At 38.6% G+C, this 21,804-nt stretch overlaps 1 protein-coding gene across 1 annotated transcript in view; it reads right to left on the reverse strand.

Annotated features, from left to right (window-relative positions):
• Window positions 1-21,804, reverse strand: part of PPP3CA (protein phosphatase 3 catalytic subunit alpha) — a 199,281-nt gene that overhangs the window by 54,631 nt on the left and 122,846 nt on the right. Inside the window, exon 3 of the mRNA XM_064450024.1 lies at window positions 4,946-5,070. Coding sequence (XP_064306094.1) covers window positions 4,946-5,070 — 125 coding nt within the window. The remainder of the gene's footprint in view (window positions 1-4,945; window positions 5,071-21,804) is intronic.

A 21,804-nucleotide genomic window follows, 5' to 3' on the forward strand; every position in this document is an offset into this window, starting at 1 on the left:
ACCTTAGCACCTCTAGACTTCAATTAGCGCTAGACTCTCTTCTAGCTAGTCTCCCAGATGATTTGATTAAAAGTGATCACCTGTAAAACATTGCTACTTGTCTTATACTCTTTTCTAGTGTTTAGACCACATCACTCCCGTTTCAGCCCTTGGAAGGACCTCAAAATGTCAAAAAAAGGAAGGACCTCTTTTCAACCAAAAAGTGACTAGAAAATTCTTTTTCTTAAATGTTGCTCTAATTCTTATAGCTAGTACTTTCTTAACAGGTATCCAAGTGCTGGCTGCTAGCTCTCCTCGTTGGACCTCGTGCCTTGGTCCCAGCTGTTTTCTGCAGAGATGGGTCCCTCAGAGAGACAGAAGCAGCGTGGGGGAAATGGTGTGAGTGACCTCCAGGGCACTGTCCCATGTTCTCTCCCTCCAGCCAAAAGAGGTTCTTGGCATGTTGGGGACTTGCTCTGGGAAGAGCTGGCACAGGACCAGGCAAGCTGTGAGGATGGCCCTGACACACACAGATGTTCCAAGCTGGGAACCTAATGTATACAAAAATAATTGGAATTTGCTGAATTACTGAATATTCACAGCTCTGAAGAGCACTGCCCAGTAAAAATGAGATCTTATAAGACACAAATTCTTGCTACACAGAAACATATTTGCTACTGTTACACTGAAGAAAGGGCAAGGAAATTTAGGATAATTAACATATTAGGATTTTCTTTGTTCTCACAGAAGTGAAAAAAACAATTGACTTCACAGCTAAACTATTCCTGATCAGCCAAAACTATTCTAAATCAAAGTGTTTATTGGGAAACATTAACACAGTAGAGCAGTGGAGGAAACTGTAAGGTTCCAGTATTCTGGAAATTCTTCCAGTAACGTCCTAGAAAGTGCATGGAGACTTGAGAGATGACAAACACATGGCTTCACCAGTATACACTTCACCCACAGCTTACTATCACAGATTTATTTATATGTTATATATATTACTTATATTATTTATGTTCTATATGTATTACTTATTTAAATTTATTTATATCTTTTATTGGGAGAGACCAGTTAATAATTTTGAACAGTTCCCTAAGTTCAGAAGCATCGCAAGCGCCAGATACCTTCTTAACTGGTGCAAGGTCTGATGGTCAAATTCCAGACTCACTCCAAACACCCTCACTTTGTTCTTGCTAGAAATACCACAAAACCAGTTTCTCCTGGAATTTTGGTCTTTGCATTTGAGAAAGGAGGAGATACTAATGTTTTGAACCTTAAAACACAACTCCAGTTTTGTTCATTTTGAATGTTGGTTTAGTTCTCTGTATCTTAATTATCTGCTCTGTCAAAAATGATCAGTATGTACTTTAAGATTTTCAAAGTGACATTTAAGCCTGTATGTTTTTATGTGAGAACGAGCGGGAAAATAATTCCAGCAGTTCATTTACATAATACTATTAATGCATTATAGTTGGTATTTACTCTGATTGTAATTTTGCCAAGACTGTGATGAAAAGCAGTCTGTATGTATACTCCCCCCACACACACACTGCATGGCATTTATGTCTGCCTTTCAAAAGAGAGTTTTCAGACTCAGGTAGGGATTAGTCATTCTTCCTTACAGCCCATTCCTGCAGAAGCACTTATGATCTAACTATTCTTTGGATTTAAAAATAGCCCTCTGTTTTGATCATTTGGGTTTCTTTTCTCCATGACCATAAAACTTGTTTGAAAGCAAGAACTGAAGGGTTTCTACTCCAGAGTCAAAACCCTGGAACAGTGCACAAGCTCAACAGGGAAACGTTATCAGTTTACAGAACCGAGGAAACAAGTGTGCCGTATCAGATATTGCAACTTGCAGAAATTTGTTTTTCTAAGTGAAGAAATGTACAGGCTCTGCCAAAAGATCAAATGGAAAAGAGAGTGCAGCTATGGGATAAAGATTTGGTCTATGCTGAAGAAATGTCACCTCATCCTATCTACAATTTTGACATTTCTTGTTTTACTTGTTTTAATCCCTATCTTAGTCTCCCATCCTGTAACACCTTGCTTGGAACTAATTTTAAAGGCACAAAACACCCCCTCTTCAAACAGCAGAGCTAACTCCAGTAAAAACGGAGCACACACATGAAGAACTGAGCCACCTAGATCAAAAGCTCTGTGGGGCAAGGACTGTCATTTCTGCTGAGTGCCTTATACAAATACTTTTCTCCTTCCCTCTGTATTACCAAATGCCTTCCACCTACCTGATACAATTTCTTCCTCTGTTCTTAATGATAATAGCTTACATTATATAGTACCTTTCATCCAGAAGAATCCCAAATGCTTTGCAGCCCACAGACAAGGATTATCTCGCCCACTACCAGAACTCAGCTAGGTCTAGGCTCAATGGTGTCACTTTTACGCTAGATATCACACAGCAATTCAAGGGTTGTTTTTTTTTTAAGCTTATATTACTTGTGATTAGTACCTTGGACAGGCTACTTAATTCTTTTGGAAACGCCCCAGAACTGCAATAGTCTTGTGTCTACACAGCAGAAAGGGAAGCCAACAGATTGATGGAATAAAGATCACGGTGTGACTGACGTGGTAGAACTGCACTGAGATCAGGCTAGGACTGCTTACCACCATGACTGCTCCAGCACAAAGTACTGGCTAGACACGCTCTGGGCCCCTTTTCGACCAAAAGCACCCCCCTCAATGTGCCAAGTTGCATTCTTCACCATTTTCCTTTCCTTGTCACTATTTACTGTGCTGAGTTCATGCCTGAATACATAGCTCTACATCCAAATACACTCATGAAACAGAAACCTGCCTTTCCTTTCAAAGGCATTCTTTAATCAAGCTGACAGGTGAGGAGAATCGGTTATGTGACCAAAAAAGCAGTAATTTGAGAACCTTACATACAAAAATGAATAATATAAGCGACAGCTCAGATATTTCCTTGGCGCTGGCAGAAGGCAGTACTGCTTCCAGCAAAAAAGTAGTGTTCCAGAATGCAAAAACTAGATTCAGAATATAATTTGCTAAATAAGCAATTTTAAGAGGCTTATTCCCCACCCATAAGCTGTTTTGTTTTGTGTTATATGGCCTGCTATTGTCTTTAATTGGTAATAACCCCGGGAGCAGATTTTGGCAAACTGTCAGACAAGCACTTGAAAGCTTGTCCTGGTTTTGGCTGGGATACAGTTAATTTTCTTCCTTGTTGCTGGTACGGTGCTGTGTTTTGTATTTGCTGAAACAAATCCACTTGTTCTCTTTCTTATAGTCAAAATGTATATAGAAATGAAGACAAAACTCTCCTCTTCTAGATACAATTTAGCTCGGTCTAAGTCTACAGAAGATACAAACTAGGTTATCACAACTGAAAAACGGTAGTTCAAGATTCAGCTGCACAACAGTTTAGGCCTGTGAAGCCACCCCCCGACTCCCAACCTTCCCCAAGCAATCCAGCATGGTAATCCACACAGTGATGATTTAGTTCACAGCTCACCGTGGATAAGAGGAGGGAGGAAACAGGCACACATGGCTCAAAAAAAAATCATGATCAAAGTGCTGCCTTCAGTATGAGACTAAATCCTAACTATATTGATTTTTGGCAGGTGGGTGAAAACTTTGCAATTCTTAAGTTTTTAGAGCATTTGCACTTGGAACAGCATATATCTATTTGTAAAATGTGCCACCTCCCAAAGATTCTGTTAACATTTAAAATTAAATTTTAAAGTGAACTAATAAAGCAAAAGTAGTTTTACAGAATTTCATTTGAAAGAAATGTCTCTTCATACTCTAAATATAAACCTGGCAAGATGATCCATTTTACAAAGACATAATAAGTAACTCAGCTGTTTGGGACTACATATTTTCATACCAATATGGCAACAGTGTACTAAGATGTGGTATGTAGAATAAAACAGCAATATGTGTGTTCTTGTATGCCAGTTTACCTAGTCACAGACACACAGCCATGTACCATAAGACCTATATTGCTTCTAACAGATAATGGGTATTCTCCATTGACTCAGAGGGAGTTTAAGCCGGAACTTTTCAGATAAAGGAGTCAAGCTGTAGCTCTAAAGCTGCTGCAAGGGATTCTGACTGACTATTCAGTGACTACATCAACTATAACCTGGATGAACAAATGCAGATTAGGTTTATCTGATAATTGTGCACCTCATCTGCCAGTTTGCATAACCAAGCAGCAAAACAGAAGAAAAAATCCTGTTTGTTTTATGAGCATTGGAACAACAGATTTGTGCTTGGTATTTGACTCGCTTCTAGTCAAAGGTCTGCAGGTTGGACAGGACACTGTTTCCTTTACAAGCCAGCTAAAGATGCTGTCATTTGACCTCCATACTCTACAAGCTGATACTGGATTCTGCACCAGGTCTCAGCAACTTCAACAGGGCACATGTGCATCACTACTACTCTGTGGATTCAAGTGCTGCATCAAAAGCCAGAGATCATGCACTCCTGCATGCCATATCTAACTAGAACTCATTCATTCCCTCCAGCACAGTTGCCTTTTTGCCCCATTTACCCCCTATCTAGTCCTTCCATTTTCATGGCATTTTGCATCCAGGAGACTCAAATCAAACAAACCTACAAGTGAAACTGAACTATGAGCTGTTCATTCAGTTTTTTTCTACTAGCTCATGTCTTCTATTCATCTTATTTAGCTTGCACAAACTGCAGAGCAGACTGCCTTCTGTGCTATATTTGGACAGCCACTAGTTAGCACCAAGTTCCGTTCTCCGTCAGCTTTCCAGCACAGATATAGTGGCATTTGACTGGATACCAAGCAACCTTTATTAAAACACCATCAGCAACATTAACATGGACTTCTTTTGCTCACAAGTAGTATCTGTGAAGAGCTTCGGTATTCCTGAACTGGTTAAATTATGATGTTAAATATGCATACAACTGCAAGAAGTTTTGTAGGCAAAAACAGAAATACGAAACTTACTTCAATGCTGAAGTACCCTCTGTCCACATAGTCTCCCAGGAAGAGATACCGTGTGTTGGCAGGAGAACCTCCCACTTCGAACAGCTTCATCAAGTCAAAGAACTGACCATGGATGTCTCCACAAACTAGAAGAGAAAAAGAGCAATATTCAGATTCACCACGCAAAGATCATCTTAGGCACATGCATGCTGAAGTCAGCCTTATAAGAAATGTGTTATGCCAATTTTGTTCATCATCTTCTAGTTAAACGACCAGTGAGAGCTGGCAGCTGCTCAGAAGAAGCTGTTTTCCTATGACATGCATCCATATATGTGCATGCAAAAGGCTGCCAACCAAAGGAGAGCCGTCAGGCAAATCTGACCTACAATTATTTTCATAGGTATCTGTCCATTCCTCCAACTGCCCAGCAGAGCACACAACACTGACAATAGTAGTAAGACCAACCTAACTCATCCTGAAAAGAAAACATGTTTAAGCAAGGTTATGCTTTCTTTCGACATCACTCCTCAATTTCTCCTAATCTTAAATCCAGATGAACACCAACAGGCTTTCTGTAACATGCAAAGCATGCTTGTCCTGTGTATGCCACTGGTTAAACTGACAAATTTCTGACTTCTTGTTCCTCTATAGAAAAATGGCCTGCTTGCTTTCCCAAAGCATGCCTTACATGAGAGGACACTGATTTTTCATGCTTTAACCTCTACCACTCTATTTAACCTCATATAATTATGATTTATTTCACTTCATTGCAATGAAGTCAATCTAACAAGCAGCTTCTCTAGAAAGAGCAGCTCCCAATAAACATGACAGCACAAGTGATGTGCAGCCAGGGCTAAGTAGGGATGCCTCTTTTTGTGCTTTTAAGAGATTGGATCGGCCATCTAGAGAAATTAAAAACTCCTTGGTGGATGATTTTAGGCATCTGCAGGAAGGCAGGCAATACTTTTGGAGGCCCCCATAGAAGGTTAATGAACAGCGCTCTGTGCTGAAGCCTGCTTCCTTTTGCCTGGCTTTGTTTCTTCTACCTAAGGGAGGGGGAGAACCCCCCAGTTTAGGGCCAAGCCCAGACGTCTTCTGGTAACAATCTTTACCAAAGAAAATGTTAACAGCCTTGACTGTTGCTGAGGTCAGTTTAGACTGGTTCTCCCTTCAATAACTCAAAAAAAAAAATAATCCAATTTGCAAACTGGAAGGGTGATTATGGAGAATCTGAATAAACTAAGGGTCCAAGATAGACCTTATCTTTCAACAGCAGCACAGCTTCTTATTTACTGCTCACACTAAATTCAGAAGATTTCAGATGCTCTCTCTGATGTAATGGTTCAAGCTTCTGTATTCAAGCAGTGCTCTTATTTGAACTTTTTATGTGGGAGTTGATAGTGAGGTCTTGTTCTACCACAGATAAACAAACCTCACATTTGTTGCGTGCCATAGGGAAGCTGAAGTCTCATCTCCACATAGATACAAAAAGATTATATAGAACATCTGTAACATGAAATCAAACTCACAGTGCAAACAGTGTTCATATGCTATTGTCTTTCATCATTGTACCTGCATCACTTTTTCTCTGAATGTATACACTAACAATAGGATCAATATAATATTGTCATTCCATCCAAAACTAAAAATGAAAACAAACAAAAAAATCCCTACCCAAACCACACCCAGCCAAATTACACCCCCTCAGGCACAGGAAAAAAACACTGATGCCCCAAGTCACTGCTTTCATGAATATTTATGTAAAATTGTCGACATGATTCACGAGTGCTGACTGACTGATCATTCTTCTGTGATAGTAACAAGGTATTTTCCCCAAAAAATAGCATGCAGTACTCTTATCACCACTGTGTTTCATTGTATAATCTCTTTTTCCCAGTTGATCCCCCCCCTCACCGAGCTTTAGATGACAACCTTCATGCTGAAAGCCACCAACAGTTATAATTTCTATCTTAGAATAATATCTGCCATTAATTATGCAAAGTAAATACTATTTAAGTCCTCGAGTGGTATAACACCACCCCTCTCTCTTTAAAAAAAAAGTACCCCAAAGGAAATCTTTTGATAGCACTTTTATTTGAACACGTTAATTTACCAAACCAATACACACCGCTTGACTGTACTCCTCTGCATGGACACTGTGGGAAGATTAAGAACACGTGGCGCATATTGATGGCCAAGCAATCTGCTCTCCTAACTTCCAGCAGCAAAGCTTTTAGTTACATAACTGTACAGCTCTACCAATTATCGCCCGCCCCCATTTGCTCCAACTGCACAAACCTGAAGTTGAACAAGACTGAAAGACTTTTTAAAATTGATTTAACTTTTGCTCTTTCAATAAAGCACAAAGAAACAAGATTTTGTTGTTGTTATGCAGACATGTGGAACTGGTAAATACGTTGAGGCTGTTACAGAGAAACCAAGGTTAGAGAGCTTTCTGCAAGTAGCTGTATACCCATGAATTTATCACAAGTCTGAAAAGCAGAGAGCAAACCAGTGAAGAGGACAGAAATAAGAAGTGCAGAGCCCTGCAATCCCATGACTTGCAAAATTCTTAACTGGACTTGAGAATCGATACTCGATGGATATTCCAGGCACTCTGCACACAGCAGCCTACTCTTTTTATACTTGACAACAGATACAGAAACATATCCAGGAAAAAAAAAAATACAGAAAAGCTAAAAAGCCCTCATACCTAACCTTGCCAAGCAATTAAAATATTTCCAAAAAAGAAGCTTAAGGTAAAAGCAGTGGGAGGAAGAGAAGACACTCAAAATTAAGAGTTAACGTTGAGATTCAATTTATTATGGTCAGATGCCAGAATTCCTACTGAAAGACCACAGTGTTAGTATGGTTTATCCAATTAGTATTTTGCCTGGAATACCTTAAGGATCTTATACTTTCCAGGTTTGTGTGTAGAGACCTGAAACACCCTTACAACGTAAAGTCTCTGTACTCACATTCTGAGGGATGGCCTTCTTTACAAATAAATTAAAGGGCAATTTTGTACGTATACAGACTATACCCCATTTGCACTTTGAAAGCAACTGATTCTAAAACCATAGTTCAGCCACCTCTCTTTTCCAGCTCTTACAAATCTCAAAACTGGAAGATTTCCCAGGCAGTGAGATCAATGCTTTATCTTTCATTAGGTGGGGGCAGAAGAGATCCAGCATTATATTTCTGTTCATAAAGGCAGAAACATCCATCAGCTACTAACTCTGCCATACTCTCCATGTCTTGCCTTGCAGCTTCCCATCACCAACTGAGCCTTGCAGCGTTGTCCCACCAATAGCCCACAGGAGGTCCATGTCCACTGCACGCTGCCTCTACAAAGCTCTCCAAAGTTCACTACCCTCCCCCTTCATGTTACAGAAGAAAAATTTGGAAAGCTCACTAATTATTATAGATGCATATTTACTCTTGTACAAGCATTACCATTGGATCTGTCATTCCTTTTAATTTTGCCAAAAAGGTCCTTTTTTATACTTGTGCAGCCCCTCTTTTGGTACTGCAGCACTTGCTATCGAACAACGCATTCAACGAGATACAAACATTTTTCCATCAAATAACAACAAAATAAAACCCAGCACAGTGAAGCAGGAAATTGAATTCTTAATGAAGATCTCCAGGATCAACGAACTTATGGATTTAAAGTATGAACACAGGGAACATCAACCACAGTTTGTATGTGTGTGGGATTAACCTTAAAAGCGGTTGTGTCTATACAAAACAAATTTATTAAAAGGAGGAATACCAGGTGGTATGTCTCCTATTAGAAGTCACATATTTTCCTATATCACTGGTTTCCCAAAAGTGCCATCAAGTCATGGCTTTTTTACACTCAATTTATGATAACCAAATAATCTGACAGCATATTTTTTTCTCTATAAAGGCTGTTTTATTTATCCAGCGCTTTTCAGCTTTCTTTATACCCTTAAATTGCCAGCTAGGCAACAACAAAACAGTGTTTCCACCAACTTACTATTTCCAGGGGTCACTTCAGGCACCAAACTACTTGCTCATGGATTTGACTATCTGAGCCTGCAACAGTGTCTACCTACCTAACCTCTCAGGGCAGCAAGCACCAGAACACACTATGTAAAGAATTTTTTTAAGCTGTTCTAAACTGATTTCCTGAATTCATTGGTGCAATCAAAAGGTTTAAGAGACACTGGTTGTTTGTGGACTCCTTAGAAATTTATCTCCATCAAGAAAGTTTTCAGGGAAGACACAGGCCCCTCCAAAAGATTCAAGTTCACAGGACTGCCCCATGCAATTACTGAGGAATCATGTTTCTGAGCAGCTTTTCCTACTTGTTACGATGGGTACTTTGATCCACCACACCGTCTTATGCCATAGCACCAGAACTTTCCCAACGTAACTGTCCATAAAATACATTTTTATTATAATACCAGAAATTGGACACAAGGGAGAGAAGGGAGAAATTTGGTTTGTTTGTTTTTAGAAATTGTCATCCTAATACAAATTAAATCGTGTTTCTGACGGCTTCACTGTGAGGATCTCCCTCTGATTTATGTCAAAGGAGCAAGCAATGTTGAAACAGGAACCACTAAGTTCAAGTTCTATGAGCAGTAAAGGAAACCCAAAGCTCAGCAGTGGTATTGCCAGCTTATTTATAGAAGACAAAGTGGCAGAGGAGTGATTTAGACTGCAGTAATTATTGGCACAAACAAAAAGTCTGAAAAAGCTCTTCAGATACCTTTCTTCAGACAACTAAATGCTTTTTACTACATACAAACTCAGTCCAGAGACTATTCTGTGTGGTTTCCCACTCCAGATGGATATTAAGAATAAAATTTCTATTCACAGTACATTAAACATTGTCAGTTCAAAAATTTTCTAGCTGCAACGGTTTGTATAAGCTGCACTTATTTTCTCATTTGTCATGTATATACTTAATTGATGTAACTTTATAGTCTGATAATAAAATACCATTACATCTCAAATGAATTTACATTCCATGTATCACAAGATTATATTCCCATCTTCAAACATCATCAGGGATTAGGAGCAGATAAGCAACACTATCATCAGCGTCTGAAACAACATCTGCAAACTCATACATGTATGACAATTAACAATAATGAAGCAAAGACACCTTTTAAAGAAGAAACTAGCACTGTGTAGGGAATATTATCCATTGCTTGACAACTTGTTCTTTACATTCACCGAGCTAAGGATGTCTCTGCACTAAGCTCCAAGAGACAGTGCTTCAGCAAAAAGCAGCTTGCAATACTGCAAAACCTAAGGGAGAAAAACACGCTATTTAGTTACACTGCAGAATGCAGACTGCAAATCGCGAAGGAGTTTGCTTTGTATAACATTTAGGAAAGTCTAGGTGCTCACTATTCCACTGGTTAGCCTGTGCTTCCAGGAGTTTACTGTTTTCCAAGGACACCCAGTACTAACAAAGCCTTACAGTCAAAGGGACAAGCACATCGCGTAAACCTGCACGTGTCTGAGCTGGCTCAAGGATGCTCATTTGTCCAGATCAACTCGATCAGGTAGTAAAAAGGCTGCATACCCCCAATGAGAAGCACGTCCCAACCATTTCTCCAGGGGAGTAGTTTAGAGCAATGAAGTTACCAAAGGCTGAATGAAGAAGTCAAATGAGGAAGGAGTGCTTACAAGCAACAGTGGACACACAAAGCAGAGCAAAAAGAACTAGATGGACTTCTGTAGCTGAGGAGTCAAAGACTGGGCTTCCTTAGCCAACTGATAAATATGAGGGAAAATATCTGTAAGAACTACGTGCATTAAATTCTCAGGTGCTTCAAGAAAAACTACTGCACTGCTCCTGAAGGGCTCAACTATTAACCAGGAGGCTGTCTTTTTCCCCAAGATTTAAGAATAAAGTAATATGTAAGAGTCACATCTTTGATTACACAATCTTCGAGCCTGAATGAGCTTTGTTTCCAAGTGTATGTGTTTCTGAGGAACATTATATATTGCCACAGCAGTATGAAATGTTCGAAACACCACAGTTTGTTCCATGTGTTTTTTTTTTTAAATTTAATCGCTAAAGATTGCTCAATTTTCTTCCTTGCTTTTTGGAGAACAAGGAGGAAGGAAAAATACAAAATAAAAGAAGAAACGCCACACGTTTTTATTTGTAGCTGCTCACTGAAGCACTACAAGACACAAACTCAGTGGTTAAGTTACATACATTGTTTTACAGTCATGCAGTTCTGCTTCTGCTTGTAAGTGAGAAGTTTGAAGAACTTGCAGTCTTCATTACTCAAATTAAAGTCAGAATAATTTAGACAGTTCACTGTGTAACTTATCAACCTAAGAAAACATCTACTAGACTCAACATTAATGGGCTTTCGTATGAATGTTTGTTATACTAAGTATATTGAACACTACAGCTCTGTATTTCCAAAAGAAGCATGATCTCATTCATATTCATATCTGGTTATCTAACATGATTATAATAGGCTTTCATCTATCTTCTCCCTTCAGTCACTGCTTGCAGACTGATGAGTTTATACTACCAGAGTGAATTGACATTAACAGAAAACTGCAATTATGTATTTTCATAAAGAGGCCTGTTTCACCAAAGATAAAGCCAGAAATCGTTAGCCATACAGGTACAACAAAGGAAACTGCAAATGGACCATCAACGCCACACTTCACAATGTTGTTTGGTTGCCAACTTTCCTTCTTTGTACCGAGGGGAAAAAAAAAAGTACCACTACCTTGGGAAAAACTGCTTTGTGTGCAACACACAGGACATTATATTGTGTTCTGCTCTGCCAACACTTGAAATGCTAGTGTCTGTAAAGATCAACCCACGCTCACTCCCTGTAATAGGAGTTTTCTCCCACCATCCCCTGAAGGCTAGAACAAATTAATGACACTTGATTTGAAGAGTGAAAAAGAGTGGGGAAGGGAAAACATCACATCAGAAAAGACCTTCAGGACAACAGTCATTAATATTCTCTGGTGAAGGAGGAAGCAAAAAAAAACCCCTAAACCATGTGGCAGCAAGCCCTTCAAGATGTTAAGGCTACAAAAATACCTTCAGTACAAAGCTTTTAAAAATAGCTCCACAAAATTACTTTTTGTATCGCAAAGTTATTTGCAGTGTCTTGAAACAAAATAAAAAAAACCCCACAACCATGTACATAAGCCTGGCCAGCAAAAGAGAGCCTTTGTATATGTAAGAGATTCCAGAAGGAACAGAGTCTCTGGAAACAGCCTCTATCAAGTACTGTAAAACCTACACTGGCAGAGAAATATCCCTTCCCTCGACATTCCCACCCTAGCTGAATTTTTCAGGAGAGTAAGTGGGTATCACCGCAGTGAGGTACCCAGTGAAAACTTTCAATTCCAGGACAATGCAACATAGCAGAGTTGAGTAGAAAGGGGATGGTGATCTATTGAATATTTTACAGATTTTTTCCAACATCAACAGGGAGAGGTGCTTTTATCACATATACCAGAAGGTGCTGCATCAGGTCTCGGGGAGAAAACAAAATGGGATAGGAGTAAAACAGAATTCACTCCCATACACATCGAAGAAACAACCAGCTCTTCCCCTGCCACCCTCCAAGGTCAGCACTGCCCCTGAGCAAAAGCAAAGGCACCATCATTATCTCCTGTTAATGCACCCTCAGTATCAGGGAGCAATGCTTATTCCACAAATAACCCCATCAGAAGGATTACTTGTGAGGGAAGTGCTTCATTGGTGTATGGGTCAGGATTTCCAGCTCATATCCTTAGATCAAGGTTATTTATAGCAGTAGGGAAATTCGCTTATCCTCAGTTTTACAGATGTAAAAAACAAAGGCCTAGGGAAGTTTAATAATTTATAAGGTCATGAGTTCAGCCAGTGGGAGGGCAGGAATGGCCAGAGAGGGAACAACGCATCATCATATTGCTCCACCCAATCCAAAGAACCTTTCAATGAGGAAGGAAGGTCCTTTCTTCACAAGAAGCAGGCAGAGTCTGGCTTTATACACGATGCTTCAGATGAAAGTTAGGGAAGGTAAAACAATGCAAATGGGAAAAGGGCTTTTGAAGAAGAGAAGCTCAAATATGCTCAGCTGCACAGAAATAAGAAGTGTAAAATCCAATGCTGTTTTATTCCGGGCATAGCTTTTCCTTGCATAGATTGGACCGTAATATTGTCCATCTATTACATACAGGTTTGTTATTAGAATTACTCAGTGTTACATCTTTCTCACTAATCTGGTTGAAGAGGCGTCCATTAGTTTTTTCGCTATACAATATTTTTCCAGAATCAGCAGTTTTCCATTAGAAGTAGTTTGTAGCCAGTCCTTCACAATTTAATGTGATGAATTGTTTTTGTTGACGATTTAATTCAACTCTTAGGACCATGTTTCTCTACAGTTAGTATTTCTCTCAGCAGTGCAAATCTCAACCCCAGTACAGTTAAAACAAAGGCACTAGTGTTACATGGATACAGCGATAGTTACATAAAGGCCAAAGAAGCCCTGGTATTTACAAGGGCTTGATGGATCGTATCCTTGTTTGCTTTTCTTACTGTAGAATTTGAGAGCAGCATTACCCTAACAGACTACAGTCCAATTACCTTCCAAGCACGCAACAATTTACATGATTTTATGACTACTAGCATTAGCATGTTGAGCTTCAGTATATGAATGTCTACCACCTAAAAACCTAACCACAAAACCGGACATTCATGGTGGCTTCTAATATATATATTTTCCCTTTTCACCTGAGGATAACTTTTGTTGTCACAGTTTCCTCACTCTGTGTCATCACAGACCTGCTTTATGCTCCATCCCACCCCCCACTCAGTGTTTTATTAAGAATCAGAAGCATTGTTCTATGACAAAAAGTATCCTCCTTCCTTCAGCACAACAATTTGTCTTATCAGTAGAAAACAAACATTTGCTCAACACAAATAAATTTGTTCATTACCCCTGGATCTCTACCACTCTGCCTCTATTTCCCAGAAAGAGATGTTAAATGAAGATAAAAATACTATTTCTCAAATTGCTGGTCTCTAATATTAACCGGCAGTATCGACATAAGATACTTGCATGCACCCTGAGTGGAACGAGCCAGCGCAATTAGCTTCAAAGTGTGAAGTTCAGCATTTGGGCTTAATGGCCTATATTAAGAACCGTGAGTGAAAAGAACCAGCAGTGAAGTCCTACTAAGCTTTAGCACCCATGTCTTTAAAGGGCTTGAGCTATTATTTTAATCTAACCTTTTGGTACTACAGGTGTTCATGTGTATATGGGTATAGGGTTAAGGAAAGCAAATAATATGCTAGTTTCCCAATTCTAGCTCAAGCCACATATGAAGGCTTTTCAAAATTACAGAATCTAAATTCCATAACCAAGGGCTTATATAAATCTAATTCTTGGTGAAAAATTATTACCTTTTGAGGAACGTGCTTTTTAGAAAAAGCTCTCCATAGTATTTTATGTCCATGCAAAAGCTCATATGACAATTATTTAGGGGAGCCAGTGCAAGGAGGAGGTGACCACATTAATTTCCCCTTGCTGAAAACCTATACCTAAACATGATCGTAAGTAGGTGGTTAAATTCATATGCTGATCCTAAATCAACATGAATCATAGAATGGTTTGGGTTGGAAGGGACCTTAAAGATCATCTAGTTCCAGAAAAAAAACTGCTATCACACTTAATGACAATTATGAAAATTAACACAAAGAAGTCACATTGATGAACGGAATAGCCTTACTTATGTTTCTTCATATAACCTTGCTATTAGGCATATAAGGAGCGCATGCAATTTAGACAGATCCTGGGTAGCATTAGGGGTGGCACCCAGGCAGATTTGGGCTAGCTCCTGCACCATGCTTCTCAATCAAACTAACCAGTCCCTCCCACTGTTTTGAGAATTGTTTTCCCAATGGCAGGCTAAAGAGGGGGGGGAAAAAAAAAACAAACCAAAAAAAAAGTCAGAGGAGGGGAGCGCCAGTGAATAAATATTCTTTTGGCAGACAGCCACCAACCACATCACATCCAGTAAATTGTTCTGGGAGGTAACAGAGTACTGCTATTCAGAAACAGAGGCAAGAAGGAAAGGTCACCACCAACAAATAGCTTGTAAAGAGAATATCAGGTGGAAAAAAAAAAAAAGGAAGAAATTCTATTATAGTGAATTGGCATTTCTGGCACTGTTCTGGTCTGTAGTCTATCAGTAATCTCAAATATGACATCCTTTCAGGTTTCTAATAGAGTTATAAGATACATTTTTAATAATTACTGACCAAACATTCCAAGGGGAGGTAAATAAACAGTTAATATCTTACCAATCAGCCAAACAGGATTTCATTGGCATTTGATTAGGTTAAATTTGATACATGAATTAAGTGTATGTGGATTCAGTATCTCCATCCAAGGATCTCCACCACCTTACTTTTTGTACTTGCAGGATAAAGGCCTCCACTGCTTGAATCAGCCTCAGCCTAACAGATCATACACATGCAAATCATGCAATCAGAATATACACAGCCTGAAAACACCCCCAGCTACAGTTCCTGATGAGAAAAATAATCTCACAGTTTTGGGATTTTAATAAGTGGTATGTACAGATATCAAATGAACTCCTGAATCAGCTTTTTATATTGCAAGGACAAGATTTTCAGAAAGTTCAGGGGATCTAGCTACAGAATTCACTAATTCTGATGGGAGCTATGTGACTACTACTTCTACAGCACTTCCAGATTATCTGATTTCAAAGAATATGAAACACCATAATCCTGGGCATATATAATCTAAATATGAAACAATGTTCATGTGACTTTATGAAATTTTATTTTAAAATATAATGTACACTCATTTAAATGCAGCATGTATAATACAGAAAGTATCTGAAAATACAATGCATTTCCTCTTAAAGCAACAACATTTATAAGGATGTGCTTTTAACAGACAGTACAAGAGGTGAGACCACCAAGTGATTCCCTCAAACACCAGATCTTTTCTGAAAGCAATTCCAATCCTAAACATAAAGAAAAAAAATCCCATCAGCAGGACACAATAGTGCCACACACCAAAAGAAGCATTACCATCCTTTAATGCAAAACCATGCAAAGTTTCTGACAAAAAAAAAAAAAATATTGCATAAAACCCCTCAAATATAGGTTTTTCCAAAATACAATACTGCAGCTGTAGGTATGCATTAGTGATGGCAGAGTAGCCGTACCTGTATGGCTATACCAAAAGACTGATGAGACTTCAAAGATAAGCACCTGGGTTTGCACAGCACTGCTCTGCTGACTGCTGGAATACTCAAACCAGAACATGTTTGGACCAATTTATTGCTACACAATGTCCATTTTCTTCCTGCTTATTTAGTCCTTGACTTCAAAGATCTGAAGTGCGCAGCTTCACTGGGTGAGTACCGGCATTGACTTCAATCAGGTGCTTAGGCCAAACTTGGTTCTGCTCCACTCACTTAACACAACCTTGTCTTCTGTTGTTATAGACCCTCTGTTACAGGGGTTTCCAAACTGCTATGAGGTAGACAAAGAAGTTACTTCCTAAATTTGCATTTTGTGAAGTCATAGTGACCAAGAAAAAGCTAACGGATATGAAATCGATATTTCATCTGGCTTGCAAGTAAAGTTTCTTGGCTATTGTCAAAAGACTGGGAAATACCTATTGAACTCTCTTTCTCCAAATTCACCTGTCTGTATGAATGCCATAGCTCATACTCTTCTCTCAGCATTGGGACAGTATAAACAGTCTAAAATTCAAGTCCTCCTAGTTCAGGAAGAAAGTCCAATCTCTTGTATCTGATAGTTTTAATAATGAAGTGACAGATAAATAAAAAATATGACAGACAAGAAAAAAAGCCTTTCTTTTTTTCTTTTGTTTTTGAATAACTGTAATCACTTCTGAAACAATGTGCCCTGTGCTCGCTTTTCTTGGGAGGTTGGTGTGTGAACTACTACAAGACACAAGCATAATACTCCAGCTCTGTAAGACCTTATGCATTTAAGGAGCAGAGTACTGCTAAGTGACTATTACTTCCAGTGCAAAAAGGCAAATCTGTATTTTTGCAGGAGACACTTGTTGTTCAGCAACTTACTGGGCTAATATCACCTGTACCTCCACAACACACTGGAATAACCAGAGCTGTGATTGTTATTTTAGACCACAACGCACATACTCCCTTGAATGTTATATCTAACACTATCCTGTCAGAGCATACAGCAAAATAACGCTTTAATGGGGCACAAAAAGATGACCGTTTCCCCGTTTCTATTCTGTGCAACTTAGGTACTGGTGATGTTTTTTTAACACAACGCTATGTTCATGCAGGGACTGAAGTAGTTAAGCCCTTCTTTCAGAAGAACTTTCCTCTTTAACTCTCTTGCTCTGCAGAATGACTCATTTTTCAGAAAGAACATTGTCTACTTTTGGCTAAGATCAAATACATTATCAGTTTAATTCAATCCAGAAAGTGTTCTTTCCAGCTACAACTACTACAATACTAACCCCAAATGCAGCCATAGTTTAGTTTTTGTCCCGCAGAAAAAAAATATACTTTTCATGATATCAAAACTATTGCATTTATTTTTCTCATCTTTCCATTTCTTTAGCATGCATTTCCTGTAGCTTTGAATTCAGCTCACAGCTGTAGAAAACAAGGATGACAAAAACATTTATGGTGAAAAACTGTTTGGCAAAAGGAGACACTTGGAAATGCCCATAGCTACAGAGTATTTCTTCTACTTGAAACTCTCTATCTAGGGTGTTATTAATCAGTGGGGTGTTTGTGACTCTTCACTAACACTAAATTTCAGAGAAAAATGCTACTTTCTACCACCTCTTCCAGGCTGTGTAGTTCCATCCCATGCAGGCTGGTGACAAGCTGAACTCTACAGCACAGGCTTCTGCTCAGCGAAGCTGTGCAATCTGTGGTCAAAGTCAAGCAAAAACACAGGGAAGTGCTCAAAACCACAGGCCCTTATCAAGGAAACTACGAGAATCACTTTGACCAAAATCCTTCACTAGAACAATGAAATCATCAACTAAAACAGTGAATCATCACGGGAAGCTGAATGTTCATTAACACAAAACAGAAAACTAGTCCTACCCAAAAAAAAAAAAGCCCCAAAACCCAAACGCCAAATGAAGACAGTCAACTTTCTCACACATTCAAGGCAAATGCACTAAATCCAGAATTTTTACAAATTTTCTTGCAATAAAATTGTTGTCACTGGTAAGGAAAACAGCCAACACGCAAGACTCCATTGTCTTTTTCGAGCAATGATGATTTTGTCTGCATGCGCCCTGGGTTTATAAGCCTTTATGGGTCAATTGATACATCTAAATGATTAAATTTTACATTGCTGCTAATTAAAATATTAAGTTTTTAAGCGAGTCAAAATTGGTAGTTATTGTCTGAGAGTGCTGATACTACCACCGTTCACCTGGTGAAAGTCTGGACCCCAGCACCTGGTAAGAAATTGTAACTCCAACCTGAGTTCAACAGACCTTAATTACAAAAACATCGGTCCACTCAACTTCCATTTATTTACTATCTCATTCATGCCTTTGTTTGTGTCTAACTCCCTTTAATTGCTGTAATGTGTAGGTAGCTTAATTAACTGGTTCATTCACAGGAGAAGAGCTGAGCTGCTCTCTTCTGCACTGAAGACACATTTTCACGATGGCATATATATTATTTCTTTTATGCATATTTCTGGCTATTCTATTCCTTGCTTGCAAGCAAGCAAGTGGTCTTATTCCCAAGAACATGCTGCCTTGGTTTTATGAAACAAAATCTTTTGCCCTCGTTATAAATTCCTTTATGAAGCACAGATTGCTGCTGCTGCGTCTCTCTTGTATTGGTTAGTACAACTAATCAGTCAGATTTGGCTCTCAGCAGTCCAGCAATTCAAGGGAAACAGTTCTCTCACGGATTTGTTACTGTCAAGTGAAAAACGTGTGCTAAGGGAAAAAATGCACTATTTGCACTTCAGTGACTTTTTCAGGCTGCTTACTACTCCCTCTGGATTGCAATAGCACGGTTATTTGAAGTTATTGCAAAGCAGAAACCTTACAGGCACCTAAAAATAATAAAATTCTAATGTATTCATATGTTGGTTAAAGCTTTCCTGTGCTTAACAAACTGTAGAAATTGCTTGGCAGTCTCTTTTTTAGCCTCTTGTATCTGCCAAGTAATAGAAAAAAAAACCCTCTTGGATCATAAACCTGTATTTATTACACCCAAAAGTTTTCATGTACTCTAAAAGCTTTATAACCTGTATTTTCATGGACAATTTTATATCATTTTCTTGTATATCTATATTTCAAATTGTAATATTTATGTTACTGAACTTTGTAGAGAAAATTCATTAAAGACCTTCAAATGACAAGGCTCTATCTACTGTAAAAAGCCTGGTAGAAAGATGAAAAGAATGATCAAAAGAAAAAAGCCAAATCAACAGAAGCGTCTTATAAAAAAGGAAGACGCATCATCGTGACTAAAAATAGGAGTCAGTGCAGATAGGATCTTATCTTCAGAAAACATACAAGTAAGGTAATCTGGTTTCAGAAGATCATTACCCACAAAAGAAATTGTGGGTCTGTCTGTCTGGTGTCCAGGAGAAGCAGGGATATCTACACATCTACAGGAAGTAGAGCTGATGAATCTGCTATGAAAACACACAAGTCAAAAAGAATGGGCTTCCAATCCATTTTCTCCTTTTTCATGCCATCTCGGACAACACAATTCTAAAATGCAATCCAAAAAATATTAATTCTCTTAACTCAAAAGAATGCATGCAGAGCTAGGAAATGTTTGAGTTTTTCCACCAAAGAAAGTAAAAAGCTATATAACAAAAAGCTGGTTAGGTATGAAAATACTCATAGGGAGGATAAGTACACGTTCTCTGGAATAGCATATTGAGACTATAAAAGATGAAATTAATCTCTACAACTATTGCTAAGAAGAACAGGCAGTGTCACCTTCCATAAATGTTAGAATTATTAAAGTCTAAAAAGACTATTTTAAGAACCAAATACATTAAAAAGTCTTTTTTTGGTTCATTTCAAACACCTGTTCAGCTTTGATTAACGTCTTATTTAAGAGACCTACTGAAACTGGAACACATCAAAAAAAGATATAAAATGCTGGAGCTGTTTTGACAATTTGTCTTAGAGGACTGAGGGCTAGAAACTGACCGTGGACAACGTTATTGTCATCTATTCCATCAAGGACTGACAAACCAAGTATGTAGCTACAGGGGATCCCAGGATCTGGGCAGGGCTTAGAAAGTCCTCATCCAGTGTAGGGAGGGTCTGAGCTGTCCCTCCCAAGCTGAGCAAGGAGCAGCTTCCAGTCCTGAGCTTCAGCAGGGACGGTCTCAGCACTTTCTTTGACTCCCTGTCGCTGATCTACCCTTACAAACAAACAGCAGCCATAAGGCAGTTGAAAGAACAAAGCCACAACAGACTTACGCAGTCTAGCAAGGCTTCTGCACCAGGCACAAGTCTTGCAGAAGTCAAGAAAGCAGTTTTCATTTTTTCCCCCTGTAAAACTGTTACAATAAAATTCTGCTTTATACTATAGGTATTCATATCTCTGCTAATAACAAACTGCTTAAACTGCACATTCTTAGTGAGCTGTCAGTAGCATGGGTAAATGATAAGGAGCAGGTGTGTTTCGCATTGGATCAACGATTCTTAATGTTCCCTGTACTCCTTGTCCAAGATTGTTCCTTGGCTGGCTTGTTGTATACAACTGAATACTAATAACTATCTTATATAGAATTATCTCAACTAAAGAACATAATTTTTGCAAATTAAATAAATCGGGTGGGCAGTTTATACCCAAGAAACTTCTTAGCATTCAGCAGTCCCTTCACAATAAAAATCTTTATCCACTTACAAACTGACTCACATAGATCTCATTTACAGACTATTGTCACTCTTCCGAAAAACACACCTCCAGAAATATTTGAAAAAGGGAAAAAATACCCAAATAAACACTTACTGCTTGTTCTCTGGGTGGATTTGGTACTCAGTAAATAGGATTATCTTACTTGCCTTTAATTATGGTGTCCTTTCAGGCACAGAAGGTGATGTGAAATGTCAGGAGTGTCACACCCCTGAAGAGCCATTACAAGATATAGTCATTAAGAACTGGTCTAACCCTGTCTTCTTTCTGTATATCACTCATATTAATAATTTGCAGGATTATTTCATACCTGATTAGCCAAAATACTTTTTCAGATTAAGGTTCTGTCTCTATCAGAGGTTTTTATTTGCCACCTAAAAGAAGAGTATTTCTGGGAAGTTCCTTTTTAAGTAAAAGAGTAAAGAACCATCATTTAAGGTAACTTTTCAGTGGACTGCAGGACTGCTGTGCTTTTCAAGGCCGCCCTTGAACATGGATGCTCTAATGATCTAGGCTCATTAACTAGAAAGACATAAATCATTATTACAGCAGGAAACAGGCTGCAACATTTAAAATTCAATTAGTGACAATGCAAGCAAGTGGTAGATGACAAAGATCGGCTTTTCTGTTGAATCAAAAATTTAGTAGAAGAATCAGCACCAGACTCTCTTGCTACTTCAGTTTGCTGGGAAATCAGGAAATGTTTCGCTGTTGTAAACTGCTTCAGTAAGAGAGTTTAATGGGTAACTTAAAAGGCCACTTCTATTCCCCGTAGCCTTACTTTAGTTTTTCATCATTCTTATATACAGTATTCTAATACTCATTATGGCTGATGCAGTTTTTGAGATGCTAACCAACATGAAGTAATTTTCTTAGCATTTGTAAAAAACAGAAAGCTATTTCCTACAAGAGCGTATAGTGGATTTTAAAATGCATTTTAATTCAGTAAACCTCTAGAA

This window comes from Phalacrocorax carbo, chromosome 4, assembly GCF_963921805.1.
Source record: "Phalacrocorax carbo chromosome 4, bPhaCar2.1, whole genome shotgun sequence".
Lineage (NCBI taxonomy): Eukaryota > Metazoa > Chordata > Aves > Suliformes > Phalacrocoracidae > Phalacrocorax > Phalacrocorax carbo.